The sequence below is a fragment of the Ovis aries genome, chromosome 15, assembly GCF_016772045.2.
Source record: "Ovis aries strain OAR_USU_Benz2616 breed Rambouillet chromosome 15, ARS-UI_Ramb_v3.0, whole genome shotgun sequence".
Classification (NCBI taxonomy): Eukaryota; Metazoa; Chordata; class Mammalia; order Artiodactyla; family Bovidae; genus Ovis; species Ovis aries.
This window is the reverse complement of record NC_056068.1, coordinates 43,283,097-43,298,149: the sequence shown is the minus strand read 5'-3', so window position 1 is coordinate 43,298,149 and position 15,053 is coordinate 43,283,097. Positions and strand designations below refer to the sequence as shown.

The window sequence follows — 15,053 nt, the reverse complement described above, 5'->3', positions numbered from 1 at the left end:
CCCACAAGTCAAATCAGCCTGTTGTGCACTTTTGTAAATAAAGTTTTATTAGAACACAAACAACCCCATTTGTTTACTGTCTATGGCTGCTTCTGCATTATAACAGCACAGTTGAGTAGCTGAGACAGAGACTGGCCTGCAAAGCCAAAAACAATTACATCTGGTCCTTTACAGAAAAGTTTGCCAACTCTTGACTTAGAGTATTGTTTAAAATATATATGCTTTGGAGTCAGGCAAAGCTGGGTTCAAGTTAGTAAGTACCCTGAAGAGCTTTTGTGAGGATGAAATGAGATGGTCCATATGAAGCATTTAACGTTGTGTCAGGTATAGAGTAAGCACGCAAATTATATGTATGTGTATATATGTATTTTAAACCCTCATGTTCAACTTAAAATTGAAGCTGATCACTTTTTTTTATTATTATTAAAAGGGTATGAAACAGCTTACTCCGTTTTCATCCTCATGTATAGTTTGTAGACAGACACGGACTCCTGACTGAATCTCACTTCAAGCCCAATATACGTGTCTCTATCTTGTCTTGGAAATCTAAAGGGGCACTAATTTCTGTGCTTTCTCTTTATTTATAAGCTGAATATACAACACGTGACCCTTTCTACACCATAGAAACACAGATTATCCTTGGTATTACAGCTGCTCAAAATCACATGGGACTCTACCGAAGGCAGTCTGTCACACTGCCCCAGGCCTTCCGTGTTCTGTCTCTTTACTTTTGCCTTATGACCCAATAGTCATGCTTTTTCAAGAGAACAGTCTTATTCCTGAGATGGTGGTTTCTCAGTCACCCCTGGTGGGCTGCATTATTGTAGGAAAGGATTTATACAGGGGCAGGGAATTAAACCAGATAACCTATAAAGTTCTTATTCTGAGGTTCTATAGGGCATGCTCTGGAAGCAGCCTCCTCTCTATATAATATCACAGTCAGTTGACTCTCCAGGGGATGATAAAACTCTAATCAGATGTTGTTCTCCATCATGATTGTCACACCAGGCCAGAGCAGTCACTGCTTCCACTGAACTTCTCTAGTGCTGATTGACTGTAATCTCTTGACATGGCATAAGCTTCCTGGTGGTATTACTCATCTTCTCATGGAATTATCTATTCAACATCTACACTTGAATAACTAATAGACATCCCAAACTTAACTTGTTCAAGAATCAAATTCCTGATTCTTATTTCCTATCCTTAACCTGCATCTCTTAGCCATTTCAGTGTATGACAAACTTTATTCTTCCAATGACTAGATCAAAAACGTAAGTGTCATTCTTGACGACTCCTTCTTTCAGATCTTAAATCCAACTCTCAACTAAACTTGTCAGCTCTGTCTTCAAAAGAACCCAGAATCTGGTCTTTTCTTGTCCTCTTCATTGCTAGCACACTGCTCTGAGGCACCATCATCTTTCCCTAGATTACTATCTAAACGCTAACTAACCAACTTCCTAACCAGTCTGCCTGCTTACACGCTTGCCCCCTACAGCATAAACCACACAATAGTCTGCTTTGTGAAATGTCACATCATCTCATCCTTTTGCAAAACGTTTTCCACCAGTTTCCCTTATCAGATTAAATATCTGTACAGTGATCTATAAGGCTCTAAGTACTTTGGACTCCCACTATCTCCCTGATGCTGTCTCCTATCACTTCCTCTTGCCCATTTTGCTCTGGCCACAATGGCCTTCTTATAATTCTTCAATCACATCGAGCACAATGATGTTCGAGCCTTTGCACTGGCTGTTCCTTCTGCCTATAACATTTTTCCCCAAGATATTTTGCTCTCTCATTCCCTTCAATATCTCCTATAGTATCATCTTACCAGAGATGCCTTCCTTGATCACCCTAGATAAAAGAGCAAGGCTCTACTTCATCCTACCTGGCCATTACACTCTCTATTCCCTAATCCTGGTTTATTTTCTCCATAGCACTGATTACAACCTGATATAGTATATATTTACTTGATTTATTTTCTACCTTCTCGCCCACAAGAATGCAAGTTCTGTGAGGGCAGGAAACCCGTTTTGGTTCACTATCATATCTTCAATACCTAGATTATGCCTGACATGTAAAAAGTGTTCAATAAATATTTGGGGAATAAATAAATCAATTGGTCCTATCCTTCCCCCAATCTATAAATTCCTTGTATAGGTAAACTTTGCTGTTTTCTTCTTTGTGTTCCTAGCACTCTGTCCTGAACACAGCTTGTGTTCAAATAATGTTTACTATAACTAGGATTTGATCATGGCTCTGGAAATCTTCAGTTTGCACCAGATACTGATTTATACTGCTATTTCATGCTTCTCTTCTAAAACGCCAAAGTCCTCTGGATCAAAATCTACAGCATTCTGGATGTCTTGTGGCATTATGAAAAATTAATCTATAGAGTAACACCCAAGGCTGCCCTCATTGATAGAGATTCTGACCAGGAAGATCAGATACTCAGAGTATTCCTTGCGGCTGTTGTGTCTGACTCTTTTTTGACCCCATGGACTGCACCCCACCAGGCTCCTCTGTCCATGTGATTTCCCAGGCAAGAATACTGGATTGGGCTGCAATTTCCTTTTCCAGGGGATCTTCCCAACCAAGGATCAAACCTGTATCTCCTGCCATTAGCAGACAGGTTTTTCACCACTGAGCCATCAGGTAAACCCATACTCAAGAGTACAGGGCTGGTCATTTCACGGTTGGTTGGCTTTGCTTTATTTCCTTTCCCAGCCTTTTAATTTTAGTGAGTTTTCTTAAAGCATTTGGCTATAAGCAGAAGCAATCATAGGGAGAAAAGCAAAACCCTCTTTTTATTCCTGAATAAGGATATACCCTGATGGTCAGTACTATTATCATAACGGAAAGACAGCATATTATACCATGATATGACCATTTTTAAAAGTTGAAAAGTCTTCACCTCAATGAGAAGAATATTTATTAATCTGGTAGCTAAAAAAAAAGAAATTAGAATACACAAAGTTCCAAGAGTGATTTTTTCTAGCTTCATCAACTTGAATAATAATAATGATAAGTGAAATAAAATATTACTCACTTATATCTCTGATTTTAGTTCTTAATCTAATACACACACACACAAACTGCACAAGATGAAAGGACAAACAAAATAAGAGAGCCAGACATAAGAAATAAGATTAATTTCCACAGTTGACTTTGTAGCAGCCAACTACACACAAACAGGAATAGGGCAAGGGCAGTTCCCTGGGGCCAAGAGAACAAGATCACATTTGACTGTCTATGGATGCTCTTTGCCAATAGAAAAAAAAAGTTGGCAGGCTGGATTCAAATAGTGAATATTATAGAAACAGCATGGTAAAAGGTAGATAATTCAGAATACTCAACAATATAATTCTAATATAGGTCACCAGTATGAAGAAAACAACATACAGTCTTCTCACTAGCACAAACCCCAAAGTCAATGAGAACTAATTCATCCTTTCCCTCCTATCTTCCTCTGGTGCCACCCCTTCCTTTTCTTGTCCCACTTCTATTGAGTTTGTACTATAGACTTATATAATCAATTTTGGGCTTCAGTAGTGGCTCAGGTGGTAAAGAATCTGCCTATTTTGTACTATACACTTGTCTAATCAATTTTGGTATCCTCCAAATTTCACTTCGGTGACAGAACATTGAGTCAACACTGGTCTATACTACCAGCTATATCCATAAAGACAAGTGACACAGTACTTCTAAGGTTATTTCTAAGATTATTCAAAGGCAGCAGCATAAGGTCCAAGAAAGCTTAAGCTTGCCACTTCACCCCAGTACCCAGAGCTCTCCTAGCCCTATCTCAGTCTGCCTTAGCATCTGTGACTGGTTCTAACTCTTCTGTGCAATCACTTGCATACTCCAGGTGTGCGAACAGTAAGAGAGTATCAGCTCCCTGGCAGTGGAGGGCAGTGGGGAGAGAAATTGTGAACCATGGGTTAGGGTCTCACAGTAAATTGCAGTGTGTCACATCCATGGCAATAACCTGCTTTGAGGATGTTTCTTCCTTCTGGCCTACTGCCCGTTCCATATTAGCAGCTCCTATGTGGCTCAACTGAGACAGATGGAGTCAGAAAAGCAGATGGAATTCTTCCTACACAGGATGAAGCAGTATAAAGAATGCTTGGCAGGAGAATGGAGAGGCAGTTCCTCAGGGCTAGGAAACTCCTCGACATCCCAAGGACAACCAAATGTGAAACATCTTAAATTCAGCATAAAGGGGGGGAAATTCCACACTTGACTTATTTTTCTATTACTGTTTATTGGCTCCTGAGGCTTCCAAGAACTAGGATTATTTTGGCCTGAAAGTAAGAAGATTTGTACCAGATTTGCTACATGAATTTTGACTGCTGTAAAATGGAAGGAAGAAAGACAGTGATCTCTTTTCTAAGAATACATTTCACTTATCCACCACTCTAAGTTAGCATGAATCAGATTACCTATCCTGCGGCTTGTTCAAGTAAAACATCCTTTAAAAAACATAGCAGGATAACTGAGTAGACATCTCCTGCACATAAATAGCTAAAAATAACTCTCTATCACAATAGGGGAAGGCAAATCTGATCTTGATATCTATGTCTCATTAGAGTTGATAAATTTTAAAAAAAGAAAAGTGGATTCCGCAGCTCTGCCCTCCATACCCAACATGTGCTGGAAATGGCAATTTCAGTGGTCCAGGCTGATACTCTCTTCCCTGACAAATTAAACATTCCAAAACCTCAAAAATACTGGCAAAATTATAGAAAGCATCCACTTTATTTAAAAGACATTTAATTAATGCTTTATAAATTATTGCCTAAATGAATAAAGTGATTATGAACTTCAAGAAAACAAGTTAAACTACAAGAAAATTCCAGATGAAAGCACAAAACAACGTCAATTTGGTGCAGCACCACTACAGTGAATTAAGGAGGGGAGTTAGATACAGTTCTTTAAACTAGTAACCTTTATCTCCCTATAGGATCCCCCCTATAGATAGAGGACAGTATGGTCTTTGAACTCAGACCTCCAGTTCTGGAGTTTCTCCTTCTTAATGCCAAGAACAACCTTGCTAGTAAAAGAAAGAAAGAACTGCGGGAGCCCCAGTACAGACCCAGCTCCACACATTAGCCGTTGATGAGAGGGAGCAGCCTGGCTTTCTCCCTCTATCCACTCTTTGGGGATGGAGCAGCAGGAGAGGAAAATGATGAAGAGAGGTCTAGGGCTCAGGAAACCTTCACGGTCACCCTTTTTCTCTCCCCGCCCCCTCCCGTTGGAAGGTCAAGGGTAGATGAGACCAAAATCAAACGGAAAAGTAAATTTTGCACAGAGGGGAAATGGATTCAACAAAAGCGATCTGGATATGGGGACTGCCCAGAAAGCCCCCTTCCCACTTCGTTCTCTCCTCCTCACACCCACTAGGAGTCACAAGACGGGCCAAGCAGCCTAGGAGGCAGCGGGAGCTACCCTGGCCGCGAGGCTCAAGGCCCCGGCAATCAAACTCCGCACTACAAATAAAGGAAAGGGGAGCTGAGGGCAAGAAGGCAGGGTTTCTTCTACTCCAGAGGAGAAAGAAGGGAGGAGGGTGCGCTGAAGCGAGGGCGAGCTGGAAGAGCTACTCTGGAATCCCGAGAGAAACTGAAGCAGGGGGATGCTGGATGGAGCGCAATCCCCAACAGAGCACCAGAGACAGCGGACAGCGGCTGGAGACCGAGGGGGCCGGGCCGGTGACTCAGTGAAAGCGGCGAAGGGCGGGCCCTAGGAGACCTTACAGCGCAAAGGTGACAGACCGCCGCACGCGGGGTCCCCGAGGCGGGTGCGGCCGCGGGGGCTCACCGTGTCCTTGGACGAACCCAGCTTCTTGAGGCCGTCCAAGGGCAGCAGGTCGGCCGAGTCCTTGTGGATGAACTGCACGGCCTGCTTCATTCGGCGCTGCTGCCTCAGCGACGCCGCCTCCCGCATGTCTGAATCCTTGCGGCCGCCCTCGGTGAGGAGCCCTGAGTAAAACATCGCTGAGGCGCCCGCGGCCCAGCGGCCCCGTCGCTCCCCGCTCCACAGCAGCCCTCAGCCTCGAGCTCCTCCAGCGCAGCGAGAGCCGCGCGCCTCAGCTTTTATAGCCGAGCGTGACGTCACGCGGAGCAGTCTGTGTACGCGCGGGGGGCGGGGCCGGCACAGCTCCCCCGGCCTGCGCGCGGCTGCCCGGCGTTCCCCGCAGCTGCCCACCACCGCGTCAGCCGGGCTGCGGGGACAGTGGGGGCGAGGAGGAGTGGCGCTAGCGGGACTGACTCGGAGAGCCAGGAGTCTACTGGGGCCACTTTACCCAACCGGTCCTTCCCGTTGTAGGTGCCCAGTATCCCCTGGACCCAGAGGAGGTGTGTTGGGGGCGCGGGGGCGGGCAGTTTCCGAGCGGCCTCGCCCACGCCGGCAGCCGCCACCACCTGGTTACAGCTCACCTGTCCACGCAGTGGCCGATCCTGGGATCACCGATAGCTGGGCCATGCCCGGAGTCCCGCCGTCTGCGCCGCTGCTCGGCTTCACCAATTCCCACCTTCGCGCTCCTCCTGGAGCCCCAGCGCTCAAATTGAGCCCGGGATCCGGAGGAACAGGCGGCGCACTCTGAAGTTGGGATAGCCCTGGATTTCTCCAACTTCAGATCGGTCCCCACCCACCAAGCCACGTGACCGGGGAGGGGGCAGCCCCTGCGGGCCGGCCAGAGTCAGCCTTCTGGGGACCCTCCTCCTCCCTCAGCGCATCCGAGCCGGGGAAGCAGGGCCTGGTGGATGCCGGCCAGTCAGCCTGGGGCTGAGGAGTGGCGAGGGTCCTCGCGCGACTGCACAAGAGTACGAGTCCTGCACTCGCTCTTCGGAAAACCCGGCAGAAAAGCACGTTTTTCTCAGGCAACATTCGGGCTTACGGTCCAGAGGGTCGTTAACCGGTCTCTCCAGCATGCCGGGGAGCAACTGGAACCCGGTTTTCTTTGTGAATCTTTCATCTTTTCAAGCGTTCTAATCGAGCCTTCAGGCGTCCTGGGCCCTGGCCTCGACGCTGTGATTTAGTACAAACCGCGTTTCCAGGCTAGAAACCACCACCCCTACCCTCTACCACCCCATTTCACGGGAGCAGGCATGAAGCAGAAAGATTTGCTCTCTGGAGAGAACCAACAAAAGTAACAGCAACATTTACTGAGCCTTTACTATGTGCCAGGCACCAGAATAAATACTTAAAATTAAGTCTCTCATTGAATCCTGGCATCAGTTTATGAGAGGGTATTGTTGTGGGTACTCAGTGGCTTCAGTAGTGTCGACTCTTTGCAACTCCATGGAGTGTAGCACACCAGGCTCCTCTGTTCATGAGATTCTCCAGGCAAGAATACTGGAGTGGGTTGTCATGCCCTGCTCCAGGGGATTTTCCCCACCCAGGATGGAACCCACATCTGTCTTCTTCATTGGCAAGCGGGTTCTTAACCACTAGCGCCACCTGGTCATTATCCTCATTTTACAGACAAATATCTGAGACCTAACTGGTCCCCTGAATGTACCTTGGTTCCTTTCCAATCCATAGTTTGCTGCTGTGGTCATCTCATATCCCTGATTAGAGCACGTGAGAGGTTTCCTATAGCTCTTAAAGACACATTCTTGCCTGGTCTGCACCCACCTGGATCTCCACTACGTACTTCAGCCTCATGATTTGTCTTTCCTGCAGTTCCTTGGAGGAGCCATGCTCTCTTCCCAAATGGCTTACCTTTGAATATCCTGTTCCTTCTGCAGGAATGATCCCTCCTACCTTGTGCAGTAAACAGACCCAGTTCCACTATCTTTTTTTTTTTTTTTTAGGAAAGCCTTTTCTGACCTCCCAGAGAGTACGCTCTTGAGAATTATAAACTATGCATCTCTCCTAGATATTTTTTTTTTTGGTGGTTGAGGTGGGGATATTATTGGTTGTTTGGTGAATATTTACCTCATTCATTAACTATAAGCTCCAAGAAGGCAATTCAGTCCATTTTTGCTTACCTTTGAATCCCTTGCTCACAGAAGGTGCTCAGTAAACAATAGTATAAGTACAGCAAAAAGTTAAAGTCTTGTCCAAGTAAAGCTACTGGTAGAGCTGGGATTTTAACCTCAGACTGTCTGCCCTAGAACCTGTGCTGAACTTCCCAGATCCAGAAGGGCTGAGTTTGATCTCCTGCTTCTTTCCTTCAGTTCCTGCCATTAGCACTTGCCCTAGACTCAGAGTTCACATACTTCTGCAGGGAAATAAATCCAGAAGGGCCAAGGCTGCTTAGCTGGCCTCAGGGAGGCCCCAGGGATTCCCTGTCCCTCAACATACACATTGAACACACAGTCTCCTAGAGGGGCGATGGGATTGCAGCTCACCTTCCAGCCTCCCGGCATGCTGCCAGCAGTAAACAACAGTGGCTGCCCTGGTCCCTTCTGTCCTGTCTCCTGGATCCCTGCCTGGTCACTTCACCAAGCCTGAGTCGCCCAGGCAACAGTGAAAGACTGGCCTTGTCTCTCCAGGACAGGTGCCTCCAAGCTCGGTAAACCATCAGGACAGGTCCAACAATGAGGGCCCCTGGGGCTGTGGCCAGGACAGCTACTTTCCTCTGAGAGGAAGCCAGGCAGGCAGATTCCAACTTCCCATCCGCCGGCAGCGCTGGCAGCTCAGCTCAGTCTTACAGCCTTTTGTTGGGGATGTCCTGACAGAAGAAAGGGCCTCCTTTCATCACTAGATTCCCTTCACACTCCTACCCAAAAAGCCAGGAGCTGAATGTCTCCAGTTGAATTGGAATTTGTCCATATCAAGTGTTATGGGAAAGTAAATAGGGCCTTGGCTGGAGCTGAGAACCTCTCTGTGAATGCAGAGCTCCTTGCTGTAGTGGGATTTGTGTTCTGCAGTTGGATCTATGGCCACAGCCACGATTGGCCACCTCATGTCTCAGAGATCTTCCTCAGCCAGACTTACACCTTCACTGCTGTTAAGCACGGGTCAAGGTAGAAGACCAACCCCACCCCCTGCAAATACTCTATGAGTTTCTGAAGACTGCAGACCTCTTGGTAGTTTATCCCATTTGACCAAATGACTTTGAGCAAGTCACTTCTTACCTCTAAGCCTCAGTTTCTACATCGATAAAATGGATGCAGTAAGATTGCTTATAAAATTGGAGTTTGTAAACTCTGGCAGGCTATATCAACAGGACAGATTATTAATTCTCCATTTGATAACCTCCCCTGTCCCACTAACACATTTGGGGAAAGTATAATGTAGTTGTTAAAAGCAAAGTTTCTTGAGTCTGATGCACTAGGTTTAAATCTCTGCTCTGCTACTCACTAGTATGCAACAAGATACTTCACCACTCGGAGTTTCAGCTCCTCGTCTAGAAAATAGTGCTGGTGATATATCTACCTCTGAGGGATGCTGTGATGATTATATGAAATAATCATACACATAGCACATTGTGGCAAGTAGGAAGGGCTCAGCAGAAGGCAGCTACCATCATTACCTGAGACAGTCTCAGGATTGCCAAGAATGGGCTCTGACCTATGCTTCCTCCCTACACACCTGAGCATCTTGCCCCCTTCCCAAAAGCAAGGCCTGCTGGGGCAGGAGCTGGCCCCCTCTCTTCCTCTCTCAGATGCCTCTGAATTCTGAATTTACCAAGTCAAGTAGCTCTGTTCTAAAATCCTCTACATCCTTCCTGGGTTGTTATAGAGAATCTGTCCTTGAAAATTATGCTCAACAAGCTAATGCTGTTTCAGTTAGGATTTTATTCATGTTCTGCTTATTATAAGTGACAGGAAACCTAGCTGAAAACTTCTTAAGCAGAAATGAAAATTTTGCTCCTAAAACTAACACAATATTGTAGATCAACTATGCTTCATTTTTTTTTAAAGGAAAACTTCTTGTCCCTTTAATGTAAAAACGCAGGGACTTCCCTGGTGGTCCAGTGATTAAGCCTCCATGCTTCCCCTTCGAGTACAGGGGGCAAGGCTTTGATACCTGGTTGGGGATCTAAGATCCCACATGTCACACAAGCAAAAATACAAAAGTAAGATTAAAATAAAATGCAGGGATTTCAGACATGGCTGAATCCAGAGGCTCAAATATCATCACTGTGTTTCAGCTCTGAGCTGAAGCCACTGTAGGCAGGTTCAGTTCCAGGCTTATCATCTGTCCACCTAGAAACTCTCCTTTGGGTCTGCAGGGAGACCTTGGAGGATGGTCTACAGGATGAGTGCTGAAGATGGGAGGCCAGAAAAGTAGGTGAGGAGAGAAGAGGAGAAAGGAGAGACAGTCAAGGACTTTTCATCCCCCTTCCCTTCCCACCTATGGATATTTTGCTCTGGCTTTGCCCTGGGATACACCCTGGAAGTAATGGTCGCTGTCTGCTTGTCCCTTCACTCCCCAATCTCCACCGTTGTAACTGCAGAATCCCCTTTCTACTCTGGTGTCCTCAGTGCCACCCCAAATCCCTCTGGCAGGAAGAGTCTTCAAACAGCTGTCCACAGCAGGTGTTGTATGCCTACCCGTATCTCTGGCTACGCGGTGCCTGCCAGTTGGCATCCAGCCCTGAAGACTGTGTCGACTTTGGCAGGTTACTGCAAAGACAAGCGTTATTTCTGTCTTCTTCCTTCAGGGTTATTGCCAACATCACCACAGCCTCCTTAAACAGGGCTGATGGCAGCCCCGCCAGCATTTTCCAAAGTTGGCTGGTCCTTTTGGATCCATTCCTGTCAGCGACGATTTTATTTCATTTCCTGGGATGAGGACAGGCTGTGACCTCAAATAAGACAGCAAAAGAGGGCAGGACAAGGTGGGGGAAAATCTCAATACCTCAAGCCTCTGGTGGAAAGAGGCTTGCTTGGTGTTTTCTGCTCCTTGCTTGCTGTGGGACCTCAGCCAAGTTACTGCAGCTCTCTGAGCCTCAGTTCATCCATCTGGCCAGGCTCTGTGTGGTTTTAATAAGATAACATGTAAAGCACAGGGCCTGGCACAAAGTGAGCCTTCAATAAATAAGAGTCCTATTCCACTTTCCTTCCTTTGCCCAGCACAAGCAGAGAACCTGGAGAAAGGGCACCCTTCACAGGCCAAGGGAGAATTCTTCCATCTGGAAACACCTGTGAAGATGGGGCTTCCCAGCTGGCGCTAGTGGTAAAGAACCTGCCTGTCAATACAGGAGATGTAAGACATGTGGATTCCATCCCTGGGTTGGGAAGATCCCCTGAGGGAGGGCATGGCAACCCACTCCAGTATTCTTGCCTGGAGAATCCCATGGACAGAGGAGCCTGGCCGGCTACGGTACACAGGGTTGCAAGGAGTTGGCCATGACTGAAGTGACTTAGCGTGCATGCACACACTGTGAAGATGGCGAGCTTCTCAGAATGCAGCACAACCTTGGCTTGACATGCTGTATCCAGATCTTTTTCTGTCACCCCTGTCCAGGGTGAGAGGGCCTACCAGGCAGCTCAGTGCACACTGGTCACTTCTGTCTACCTCAGGAGCATGAAGGCCACCACCGCCTTCCGCCTAAGTAACTAAGCATGCCGCTTAGGTGTGACAGTGACAGGCCAGTGGCCCTCGCTGGACAAGCTCTGGGTTTGGGGGCAATGGCAGCAGAGAGGCCAAGGGCTCCATGCTTGGGCGTGCAGACATCTACACACCACACACACTCACATGGCATTCACTGACCTATTTTCATGCAGCTCTGCACTGCCTGGGGAGATACGTCCTTGTGATTATTTTTTTAAAGTTTTTATTTGGAAACAATTTTAAACTTACCAAAGCTTACAAAAATAAAAACAATACAAAGAACAGCTATATATCCTTTAACCAGATCATTAACATTTTACTCCATTGGTTATATCAGTACGCATGTCCATACCCATACAAACACACACCCAAGCAAAAAAATTTTTCTGAACCATTTGAGGAAAAGTTACATCCATTATGACCCTTTACCACTAAGATTTCATTATCTATTTCCTAGGAATAGGGATTTTTCTCATGTATGCTGCTGCTGCTGCTGCTGTCGCTTCAGTCATGTCCAACTCCGTGCAACTCCATAGACGGCAGCCCACTAGGCTCCCCCGTCCTGGGATTCTCCAGGCAAGACCACTGGAGTGGGTTGCCATTTCCTTCTCCAATGCATGAAAGTGAAAAGTGAAAGTGAAGTCGCTCAGTCGTTTCTGACTCTTAGCGGCCTCATGGACTGCAGCCCACCAGGCTCCTCCATCCATGGGATTTTCCAGGCAAGAGTACTGGAGTACAAATACAAACCTCATACATTTTCATTGGTACAATAATTTTATTTATTATTGTTCGTCTTTCAGTTTTTTCAATTGACCTAATGATGTTCTTTTTGATATATTCCTCTAGTACAGGATCCAGGCTAGGGTCAGGAGTTGAACTTGTCATGTCTCTTTAGCCTCCTTTAATCTGGAGCATCTCCACAGTTTTCTTTGTCTTTTATGACACTGACATTTTTGAAGAATACAGTCCTCCATCTTTTTATTAAATAACTCTTTTCTAGAGACATTAATCATATACCATACAATGTTCCACTTAAAGTGTATGATTCAATAATCTTTAATATATTCAGAGAACTGGGCAACCATCATTATATTCAATTTTAGAACATATTCATCATCCCAAAGGAACTGTGTGCCTATTAGCAGCCATTCCTCATTTCCTCCCAACCTCCCTGGAGCCCTAGGCATCCCGTCATCTACAGGTTCTGTCTCTATGGATTTAGTTATTCTGGACACTTCATGTAACTACAACACAATATATGACCCTTTGTGAATGACTGCTCTCACTTAGCCAGTTTCAAGGTTCATCTATGCTGTAGCATGCATCAGTAGTTCACTTAATTTCATGGCAAATACTACTCCATTGTAAAGATACTATCACAGTTTGTTTATCCCTTCATCAGATAATGAACATTTGAGTTGTTTCCTCATTTGGCTATCGTGATTAATGCTGCTGTGCACTTTTGTGTGCAAGTTTTTATATGGACACACGTTTTCATTTCTTGGAGTGGAATTGCTGGGTCATATTGTAATTCTGGGCTTCCCTGGTAGCTCAGCTGGTAAAGAATCTGCCTGCAATGCAGGAGACCCTGGTTTGATTCCTGGGTCAGGAAGATTCCCTGGAGAAGGGATAGGCTACCCACTCCAGTATTCTTGGGCTTCCCTGGTGGCTCAGAAAGTAAAGAATCTGCCTGCAATGTGAGAGACCTTGGTTTGATCCCTGGTTTGGGAAGATCCCCTGGAGAAGGGCATGGCAACCCACGCCAGTATTCTTGCCTGGAGAATCCCCACAGACAGAGGAGCCTGGCAGGCTACAGTCCATGGGATAGCAAACAGTTGGACACAACTGAGGGACTAAGCACAGCACAAGGTAATTCTATGTTTAATCTGTCGAGAAACTAACAGACTGTTTTCCAGAATGGCTATACCGTTTTACATCCTAACCATCAGTGTATGAGCATTCCAGTGTCTCCACACCCTCACCAACACTTGTCTGTCTCTGATTATACCCAACCTAGTGGGTATTATAAAAAAAAATGGTGTCTCATTGAGGCTTTGATTTACATTTCCCTAATGGCTAATTTGGAGAAGGCAATGGCACCCCACTCCAGTACTCTTGCCTGGAAAATCCCATGGGCGGAGGAGCCTGGTAGGCTGCAGTTCATGGGGTTGCGAAGAGTCGGACACGACTGAGCGACTTCACTTTCACTTTTCACTTTCATGCATTAGAGAAGGAAATGGCAACCCACTCCAGTATACTTGCCTAGAGAATCCCAGGGATGGGGGAGCCTGGTGGGCTGCCGTCTGTGGGGTCGCACAGAGTCAGACACGACTAAAGCGACTTAGCAGCAGTAGCAATGGCTAATTATGTTGAACATTTTTTTCATGTGCTTATTGGCCATTTATCTTCTTTAGAAAAATATTTCTTTGGATAATTTTGAGTTATTTGTCTTTTAATTATTGAATTGTAAGAGCTTTTATATATTCTAGCTACAAGTCCTTCGCCAGGTAAATGATTTGCAAACTTTTCCCAGTGCTACATGTTGCCTTTTTACTTTCTTGATTATGTCCTTTGAAACACGAACGTTTTAAATTTCCTTGATGTGCAAGTTATTTGTATCTCAACTCCCCTATCTTTTAAACAATAGAGTATTTCTCACTTTGTGTTTGCCCAGTTAGGGTTGCATTCCTGACCTGAGTACTGTTTAGGTGATGTCGTGCTCCTCCAAAGCCACACATTGTCCATCTGCCTTTTAATGAAGATGCTAATTTTGATCACCTCATCAAGGTATTGCTTGATTTCTGCACTGTATAATTACTGCCTTTCCCCCTCTCCCATTTATGCATTTTTGAAAGGTGAAACTCTCTCTTTTCAGGCTGTCTACACTCCATTAGCACACTTCACTTTGAGTTCTGTGCCCTCCAAGACACATGCTGCATGATAGCTCAGACCACCTTGGCCAGGCCTATGTCCTCCAGTCTCATCAGGGACTTTGTCCCACTGACCACAAGGGCTCATGCGAATTACTCAGTTCAGGTGGAATTCACACCCTGACAAAGTAGGTGTCTTCATTGGTCTTATTTGCCTACAGCCCTGAGCACAGCCTCTTGGGAGTGAAGAAAGCCTGAACCTCTTCTCACTGGAAACATTAAACTTGAAAGGAGCAGTTCTGGGGAATGTGTGATTCTGAGCTCAGCAAGGAGGTGTGTTGCCATCCCCACACATCACAGGGTGAGGGCTGGAGATAAGAAAAGATGAAAGGCCGACATGTCTCTGTGTGTGGGTGCTGTTTCTGACCTGAGAGAGATAGTCTTGGGAGATTGGAAGAGCACATTTCTCCTTTCCAGTTCAGGAGTCTAGGGTTTTCAGAAGATCATGTGGGAGAGAACCCAAGTCTGACATTATGGCCTTTCATTCCTACTTCAAGCTTTAATTCTTCAAGCTGTAATTCAAGCTCTAATGTGTTCCTAGAACACATCCCACCAGAAAGCTTGTAACCAAAGGATTTCTGTTTCAGTGAAATGGGAGAAACTAGCAGATTATGA

General features: G+C 45.8%; 1 protein-coding gene across 3 annotated transcripts in view; it reads right to left on the bottom strand.

The window, feature by feature from the left end:
• Positions 1 to 6,599, bottom strand: part of NRIP3 (nuclear receptor interacting protein 3) — a 29,982-nt gene extending 23,383 nt beyond the window's left edge. For 2 of the 3 annotated variants that reach the window (XM_042233077.2, XM_004016169.5), the window contains exon 1: positions 5,818 to 6,068. In XM_042233077.2, coding sequence (XP_042089011.2) covers positions 5,818 to 5,991 — 174 coding nt within the window. In that variant the 5' untranslated portion in view covers positions 5,992 to 6,068. Of the gene's footprint in view, positions 1 to 5,817; positions 6,069 to 6,434 lie in introns of those variants that run through there. The other variant, XM_042233078.2, reaches the window with a different exon arrangement.
• Positions 6,600 to 15,053: the final 8,454 nt, after the last annotated feature.